Here is a 9,040-nt window from a genome sequence, read left to right on the forward strand (position 1 = left end):
GAAGGAAAAAAATTATGACATAATAGATCTCTTTCATTAAAGTAGCAATATAACACTACAAAACAATCTGTGAAAGTTTCAAATTGAAAATATTGTGTTACTAGATTGTAGGAGCCATGAATGAATTGGTAGGTGCTTTTTCTATTAGACACAAGGTGAAGGGATACTGTTATCTTTTGGTGGTTGTTTTGGTTATGATATTTTATTATGTGGTCATATTGAATGGGGGATAGCGGGTCACATGGATATGGGCGGGGTTATTAGTTAATTTAGGCACCTGTTCATTTCTCATTGTGAGAGTGAGAGAGAGAGGGTGAGCTGGGTCGCTGTATTTTTGTTGACCGCTATTTATCTTTTGATCACTGTGATTACTTTGATTTTGAGTTTGTGCATTTTATCATGAGTTGATCATCGTTTTTCGTAAATAAAAAGTTGAAACTTATTTTCGAATAGCAGTGAATTCTTTTAGGAAGCGCATCAGACAATCAGGCCCAACCTCAGTCTCTCAGCGACTCATTTGTTCGTTGAAATCGCCATGTAGATAAACGTGCTTAAAGTATCAAAAGTATCCAAAGTTGTACATGCACTGTTTTGAGTGTTAAATCTTAAAAGCATATTTCCTTCTGATTTGCAGTGAAATACCTATATGTAGTAAATAAACAGAGAGAGAAAGAAGACAAAAATCTATCAAACTATAATTTATTTCTGGTATTGTTATTGTTCCTCCATATGAATACACTGACAGTGGAGGATAAATGAGAGCTATCCTTTATCATACTAAACTCTTGACTTGTATGTGAGTTTTTCAAAGTAAAATGCAAATACACAAGAGTTCTGAGAGACGGGGCAACCCCAGAAGCAATTTTTAATTGGAGGGCCAGAGGTGGCCACTGAAAATGTTGGGGTGGCTACAAAAAAGCAGGGGGTTGGATACTAACAGATGGTGAAAAACCACCTGGATGGCTGTTAGTTGAATCTTATTTACATTACTGATTTACTGCAAATGTAAAACATCAGCTAGAAGCATGATATACACACACTTCTCATGACCCCCCCTGGACCCTCCTTGGGGACGCCACTTTGCTGTCACTGATTATTTCGCACAGGCAAAACATATCAGTTCAAGTAAACCAGCTCACAGTAGGTGACTAACAGAAACAAAAACGTAGCTGAGTCATACAGCAGATCAACAGTGTTTCTTTTGCTATTGCGTAGTTGTGAAATAAGCATACAAAAGTGAAGCCTGACGAGAAATCTGGATTCTTGTGCATATATCATGCAAGTATGGTTACATTTATCTTCGGGAAGTAATAGAAGTAAATGACTCAATATGATGTCCAATAAAAAATATTAAAAACCTGCTACATGATTTTTTAAAACTGTTATGGTTGCTAAAATCACATGTGTATACTGGTAGTTTTCTTAAGAGCGACATAATATTAATAACAAATCAAAGTTAATATGTATTTAACGATGAGGTATTCGAGGAATGTAACTTCTTTTTTGGGAATATTTGCAGTGTGTGGTCCCGTCACGGTGTCACAGGCCGGTCAAAGACTCTTCAGCGGACAGGCCGTCCCTCTCGGGCTTTTTCTCCCGTCCACGTCACCCGCTGACCGAACCTGTTCACCGATCCCGGACCGAGCAGCAGATACAGCAGCTGGAGGGGAAACTCAGACCTCACTCTTTATTGCTTGTCGTTGCCTGCGACGGAGACAGAAGACAAACACACTTACTGCCACTCTGCAAGCATGTGGATTCTCAATTACAGCAAAACGTAAACTCTGATGCTTTGTTGCTACAGAGCCCTGGAGCTATGGAGGTGAGTGGAGTTTCGTTAGTGCTCGGGGCACAAAGGATTGTAAAGAAAGCACAAAATCTCTTTCTAGAAACAATGTCCTACTTGGCTGAAAGAATCTATACAGCTTGTTGGAGCCATTTTTCATGGTGTTCCACTTCTGGATTGAAAATACGTCCCAATTAAAACTGTTCTCTGTATCCCTTGGCATTATTTTAGGAAGGGATAGTGAGATTATTCTCATGAAACTAGAACATGCCACCCGGCTATGTCTCAATCACGTCTGTGGTCATCTTACCTTTGGTGGGGACAAACTTGAGCGAGTGGCTGAATATTCAGAACCGCGAGACTCCCTCTTGTGGGCCGTCATTTACAAACTCGTGGCCCAGACCGTTCCCACACTTGCCACACAGAACCTGCACGCGTGAAACACAATCACATCAGTTTCTGACTGTCGCATCGGCAGCAGTAAAACAGAGAGGGCTCAGAAAACCCACTGATGGCAGATATGAGATGTTAAGTTGTACCTTGAAGGCGGTTAGAGTCTCCATCATCTTGGTGACGCTGTCCTCCCGGATGGTGTCGGTGAAAGCCGGCCAGGGAGACGAGTGGGGGAACTTGGACCGGCTGGAGAACAGCGGGTGGCTGCACTGGGAGCACACGTACATACCTGCAGGGGACGGTCACTGTTAACAGTCGGTACATTATATCACTTGCACCTGAAAAAAACGCCTAAAGATAAAATAATATTACAGGGCAGTGGTTACGAGCGTGGGTATCGGGACCCCCAGATAGATGCCAAGTTAAGTCTGAGGAGTCACAACAAAATTCTGTTTCTTTAATTTTTGGGCTTTTTTTTTGCATTTCTTTCATTTAAATATCCAATTAAATAACATGAGTCATTGCTTAAAAGGTGCATTACATGAGTATTTTGGTTTTAACCATTAAAAAAGTAATTAAAATTGTCAACAGAAAGTGAAGAAATACACTTTTTATGCCATCTGTGTATCGGTGCCGCAGAAGTTAGCATGCTTACCAGCTAGCCTCTCCTGCTACAGTGTATGCACTCCAAATCTGTGCTGGTAGCTACACGGCTAACTGAGTTAGCTAGCTAAGGGCAGCTACAGTTAGCAGCAGCTAGTCTGGTGATTTGCTGCCCGGTATTTGTTTTGAATCTGACAGCAGGCCAGACTTTACATACTGCCCCTTTAATATTCAGGGGTCACACTCCCACGTTAAGGTTAGAAACACCATAATACAGCCATTTAACTTTAACTAAATATAGCTTGAGGCTATTGTAACTTCATTTCAAAACCAAACAACAAATATATGACCTGTTTGTTTGTGACCGTTATCAAATGTGACCAAAATCATGGAGTAAAAATAAAAAATAAAGGTGTGCTACTCTTCATGGATGGCCTATAACCTCAGGCGCTGTCACATCACCTGACCTTCGTCGTCACTCATCGCTGTGATATAACACGGTCATTGAACGTCATTTTTGCACATTAAAGATAGTTAATTTGTATCCAATAACTGTTTACACAAACAGGCCAGACACAGAAACGTTGCTCCTTTTAATCCAGGCGACCACCTGGAGGTTACGTCACAGCAGCAGCCTGCTCACCCAGTTTGAAGTGATCCTTGTAGATCTCGCTGCCGATGAACCGACAGAAAGACATGTCTGCACGGATCGGAGGCAGGTCGGATAAATCCTAATCTGGAATCTCTCACCCTTCAAATGGAGGTTGACAGCCGACCCGTGGACACGGTGCTGCTGTCTGCTCCTCTCGTGTGAACTGATCTCGAGCTGCAGGTTTAACAGCGGCTCCGCCCACCGCCGTGATCAGCTCCGCCTCCAGAGGTCAGTGTCGGACAACAGGAGGACCAATGGAGCCAAGATCAGTCATCACTGAGGGGAAAGATGAGCCGGAAACACACTGTTCCTCCTGTTTCAGACAGTTTCTTTGATTTTGGATAGCAACATCTATATCTATAGTAGAATACATCATCTGGATTTGAGTTGTCATCAGCTGCCACCTCTTCATTCGATCCATTTACCGTTAATTTTTTTTCCCTGAGTTGTATTCAATTTTAAGATGGATCTGAAGCAAATGTCCAGTAAGCTCATCGTGACTGTTCATCATCTCTGTTACCCTGACATAGGGTTAAGTATGTTTTCCTCTCATTCAACCTTTAATATAACATTCTGACAATAGGAATGTCGATGTGTTCACATTATTTTGTAAAAAAAAGTAAAACCTCAGTTGACAGTTCATGTAAAAATGTAAACTTCTCTCATCATCTGGACGGTGTCACATCCAAAGTGATATTTCAGTCAGCACTTGCTCACCCTCATGCCGGTGGAAAGTCATGTGAACTTTTGTCGCCCAGCGAAACAAGCTTTTATTTGCAGCATTCTTTAATCAACTGAAGCAGATGGGGACTTGTTTTAAATGTAAAAAAAAAATCAAATAAACCAAACCAAAACAAATCACAAAGTAGCTCCATAAACCATGTCCGGCTTAATAAAGTCTCACTGTGCACAGAGATCACAAGTTTATATGAAAAGATTATTTGCACATACTTCACTGTAGCTGCTGAGTTAAAAGAGTTAGCACGCACCCTGTTTCATGTTTTAAAACAGGTCCCCATCGAAGCTGCTTAGAGAACAAAAATGCATGTGATGTGATGAACTGATTTACTCGTTATGTGATACAGATTTTTTAAAAATCATCATGCATTCAGTTAACAAGAACTTGCTCACTTTGTTGTTAACTGTTTGCCAGCTTAGAAACTAATATATCTTCATCATCATGTCACATGTAAGCGCATACTCTGTTCTTTAATGTTACTGTACGAGAGAAAGAAACTATGAATAATATCACAGTTATTCCTTAAAATACATATTGCAAGGGGAAGGTAGAATCACACAGACAGACACTGAACCAATAATATGAATTTATTTCAGTGGTTGATATCTCAGACGAATGCCTGTGTTATCTGTGCCAGACTTTTATTAAGCACATAGCCCTGTTTGCTTTTTGTTTTATAAATAAAACAGAGTTTTGTCATGAAAATTAATATCCGTTTCTTGGTTGAAGCCGGGAGAGAACTCATATGATATTTATCTGTCCATTGCAGGTCTGTGTCCTTCATTCATACTTGCAGTAGTGCTTAAGTGCCTCTGGCAGCTCCAGCCAGTCAATGGCCATCCTGTGGACAATGTGCTTCTGGATGGCCTTCCTACACAACGTCTGCAAGGATGAGACTGAAGCAACGGAAACAGAGGCCAAAAAAGACAAAAAGAGAATGGATTAGCAGAATAAATGTTGTGATGATAAGTTAGTTGTAAATAATTGGAAATGTAGTTAAAGCATTAATTAGTTAGTGAATGGGTCCCTGGGCCAGAGACAGTTAAGATATCTCTTGAAGCAAAGTCAGTCAAAAGACTACAAAGAGATTCAAAATGATCACATAGAGATGGTAATGAAATGTAAAGTGATGTAGAACAACTACAAAGAGATGTGAGGCGACCACAAAGAGACTTAAAAACAACTACAGAGACTCAAACAACCACAAAGAGACTCAAATTGACCACAAAGAGATACAAAACAACCACAGAGAGACTCAAAACAACCACAAAGAGACTGAGAACGACCACAAACACTAAACTGACCAAAAAGACATGCAAAACAACCACAAAGAGATGCTAAACAACCACAAAGAGATGCTAAACAACCACAAAGAGACACTAAACAACCACAAAGAGATGCTAAACAGCCACAACGAGATGCTAAACAACCACAAAGACACTAAACAACCACAAAGAGACAAAAAACAACTGCAAAGAGACTCAAAACAACCCCAAACAGATGTGAAGTGACCACAAAGAGACTCACAATGATCACAAAGGAACACAAAACAACCACGTAGACACAAGGCAACCACAGAGAGATGCAAAACAACTATAAACAACATCTTTGAGTCGTTTTTATGTCTCAGAGCTCTGGTTCACCCGGGAAATGTTGAAAGAGTATCTGTCAGTATGCACACAGTAACACGTCTGTGCCCAGGGGCCCATTGTTTCATTATCAGTCCATGATTGAAAGTATCACTGCAACACTCACATCCATACTCCACCTGGACGATTTGGACACATTTAGTTGCAGCGAAGACGTCCACCACAGCGTAGAGAGGCTGGACGGCAGGGATCCCCTTTGCGGAAGCTCCCATGTCCTCACCATTGATGATGATGTGCATGTCGGCCAGGTCTCGCCCCTTCTGCACGTACATCACTCCTATCCGGCTGCGTCTGGCTGTGGGAGGCAGGGCGTTGGTCTTATACAAGTCATCCAAAATGTGGCTGTAGCGTCCGGGCCTGCTGCGACCGACCAGCTTGTCTCTCGGGATCCGAACGTTCTCGATGTACAAGTGAGAATCAGTGAAGAAAGTCTTTGGTTTACTGTTGTCGTCGCCTCCTCCTGCATTACCACCTCCACCTCCACCTCCTGCCGCATCTTCAACCTCCCCTCGCCCGAGCCTGTGGCCCCCAGCCGGTCCTCCGTCTCCAGCCTCTGGAGCCTCTGCTACGACATCCTCTATGACCTTGTTGTGGTTGCGAGTGATGGCAAACACCCAGCTGTCTCCTAAGTCCATCAGGTCCGGAATGGAGTATTCAGGTACCACCTCTAAGCCCCTGGGGTCCTTGGCAGTCAGGCCGACCCGCAGGTGGCCACACCAGCCCAGCTCCTTATCCTCGATCTCTATGAGGAAGATCTCCCCTGGCTTCAGAGGTTGTTTGCTGAAGCACACTCCGTTTGCAAAGCTCTCCACCCGGGTGGCCTTGGTCCCTGAGAGGTCCAGTCTGACGTTGGTACCATGGATGGGGTGGAACTCCATGAACTGGTCACAAAAGGGCTCCATTTTCTCTTAGATTCGCACCAGTTCAAGCACTCACTCTGTTTCAGGGGGAAGAAATGACCATGGAATAACTACCCAGTGGGATAGCGCTCCAAAAAAACAACAAACAGAAACAAACCTACCAGAACTCTACGGTCAAACAGTCAAACACATGGCCAGAGTGGAGACGCAACAACTTGCACAGACGAGATCCCTGCTCTGCCTATCTGTGGGCCACTCACTGAAGCTTCTGGTACAGGGCTATTTTTGAACCGCTGCATATGTCAACAGATGGCAAGGTATGTGTGTGTGTGTGTGTGTGTGTGTGTGTGTGTGTGTGTGTGTGATGAGGGGGTTGGCCAACATGCACTTGCCTACAGTCACTCACATGCGCACAAAGATTGAGGCGGGGAGCAACAAAGCCCCCCCATGGCCCTGCCGCTCATTCGATTTCTCAAACCCATGTAACTGCAGTAATAGCTGCGTAATTATCATAATACCGTATGCCGGGGAGATATGTTAAACAGCGGGCCCTCCGTCTCTAAAGATAGTCGTGCCATGCAAATACAGCCCAGATTGGATTCTTATGTAAAGCAGCAATTAAAGTCATACACCAAGATAAAGAGGTCTGTGGAGATTTATTGTGACAATGGAATTACAGATTAAGAATTTGAAGAGGGGTTATATTTAAAAAGGGGAAAATCTCACCGCAGATGCTTTATATCCATTATATAAGGGGAATCCTGTAAATTATGTCACTTCATATACAGGAGCTCTGTCCTATCTGTCGAAGGGAACAAACACACAAGGCGTCTCTGGCCCCAGATGTTGTGGTGTGTCCCGCACCGTCAGCACTAGAAGGCCCTTGTTGGCGGCTTTTTGCCTGATTGAGCAAGTAGAATAAATCTAAGCCTCTTCGCCAGTGCCATTTGCAACTTTTTATCAGACATATTCTTGATTAGAAGTGGCTATATTAGGGAGAGTTGTGTCAAAATGTCCTTTCTTATTACAACAATGGTTTGTATATCCTCAGTCCAGAGTCTTGTGCCAAATATAACCTACCACTGCCTGGTGGTATGGAGGGTTGTTCCCTCTCTTGCAGGCTGCTGTTGGCTGTAGCCTTTTGCGGTGCATTCAAGTGCAGCTTTTTGGCCGAGACACAGGCAACAAGTGGCAATGCAACAGTCAGCTTTTCACACAGCTAGGTCTTCCTGTCAGTTTTAACGGTAATTTTGTCAACTCGTATCCGTTAGACGTACATTAATTTGAAGTAATTTGTCCAATGTCTTTTTTGTCAATCCTAAGAAATGATTTCTGTGCAGGATGTGGGACAGAGATCACTGATCAGGATTGGCGCTTTAAGGAGGCAATGTGAAAGAATTTGAGTGTAATCAGTTAAAAATGTATTAAAATTGTCGACAGGCTGTGATGAAACACGTTATGACATTATGACGTCTATGTATTGTGTTGCAGAGATATCTACCTAAGTTAGCATGCTAACGCTAAGAAGTAGCATTCTTTAAAATTAAAACCAATTTTTGAGAAATAAAACACACTAACTCACATTAGTGGCTATTGTTAGCTAGCTTTAACAAACTTTACATGAGTATTGCTGTTTAAATAGCATTATTGGGTCACTAGCATTAACATACTATTACATGCTAATTACTTGTCACCTTTCCGACTACTACCCTATGCTTTAGCATTGACCATTATTGCAAATGGATATGGAGTGCTCAGGTCATTAAAACACTAGAGATCTTTGTATCTTGTATTTGATTATGGAAACTGTTCTGTGGTCTTTAACCCTCAGCTGTTCTTCTGACTGTGGAAGTAACATAATGTTCCATATGCAGAGTGCAGCACATATTCCTCTGGTTGGCCCTGAGTTTCTATGATGAAACACATGGTCATCCATCTCCTCAGGACAGAACGAGTGCCCAGCAGCCTCAGTAGCCTGTCTGTGTGCAGACCACCAGAAGTCATGTTACATATTCTATTTAATTTGTAGCGTGACTTCTGGTGGTCTGCACACAGACACCAGGCTGAACAGCAGACACTGGCTGCGTCAAGCTGAAAAGTCAGTGAGTTTGACTCATGTCTGGGTCACAACCTTAAAACTGTCAGGTTTGAGGTCAGCATGTGTAATCCCCCTGGACCTCAGCTGGCAAAGGCCTGTAGTCTATCCTCCATGGAGGCGTACAGGCTTTGATCCAGCAGCTCAAAGTTAAGCTAGATGCCATCCTTATCAAAGAAAAGTCCATCCCACCCCATGATATTGCAGGTATCTAGATCCAGACACCACAGCCTCTTCAGGGAGACAATTTCGTCTCTGGGCTG

General features: G+C 42.8%; 2 protein-coding genes across 3 annotated transcripts; both read right to left on the reverse strand.

The window, feature by feature from the left end:
- Nucleotides 1–683: 683 nt before the first annotated feature.
- LOC115571734 (methionine-R-sulfoxide reductase B1-A) lies at nucleotides 684–3,677 on the reverse strand. 2 transcript variants are annotated; one of them, XM_075488160.1, is made up of 4 exons: nucleotides 3,426–3,677; nucleotides 2,326–2,468; nucleotides 2,097–2,214; nucleotides 684–1,704 (listed from the first exon to the last, which is right to left on the reverse strand). In XM_075488160.1, the coding sequence occupies exons 1-4, from the start codon at nucleotides 3,478–3,480 to the stop codon at nucleotides 1,688–1,690; spliced, it is 333 nt and encodes a 110-aa protein (XP_075344275.1). In that variant the 5' UTR covers nucleotides 3,481–3,677; the 3' UTR covers nucleotides 684–1,687. The 2 variants fall into 2 exon arrangements, with proteins under 2 accessions (XP_075344275.1, XP_075344276.1); XM_075488161.1 differs by having other exon boundaries at nucleotides 3,533–3,663.
- A 1,065-nt stretch (nucleotides 3,678–4,742) lies between these two features.
- neurl2 (neuralized E3 ubiquitin protein ligase 2) lies at nucleotides 4,743–7,000 on the reverse strand. The gene is made up of 3 exons (XM_030401294.1): nucleotides 6,844–7,000; nucleotides 5,929–6,759; nucleotides 4,743–5,069 (listed from the first exon to the last, which is right to left on the reverse strand). The coding sequence occupies exons 2-3, from the start codon at nucleotides 6,722–6,724 to the stop codon at nucleotides 4,954–4,956; spliced, it is 912 nt and encodes a 303-aa protein (XP_030257154.1). The 5' UTR covers nucleotides 6,725–6,759; nucleotides 6,844–7,000; the 3' UTR covers nucleotides 4,743–4,953.
- Between the last annotated feature and the right edge of the window lie 2,040 nt (nucleotides 7,001–9,040).

The sequence above is a fragment of the Sparus aurata genome, chromosome 20 (genome assembly GCF_900880675.1).
Source record: "Sparus aurata chromosome 20, fSpaAur1.1, whole genome shotgun sequence".
Classification (NCBI taxonomy): domain Eukaryota; kingdom Metazoa; phylum Chordata; class Actinopteri; order Spariformes; family Sparidae; genus Sparus; species Sparus aurata.

Excerpts from the sequence above, each read along its gene's own strand:
- neurl2 (XM_030401294.1), bottom strand. The coding sequence starts at position 6,724 with ATGGAGCCCTTTTGTGACCAGTTCATGGAGTTCCACCCCATCCATGGT. Across the intron at positions 5,070-5,928 it reads CGTCCAGGTGGAGTATGGAT|TCTCATCCTTGCAGACGTTG; the intron begins GTGAGTGTTGCA and ends CCGTTGCTTCAG.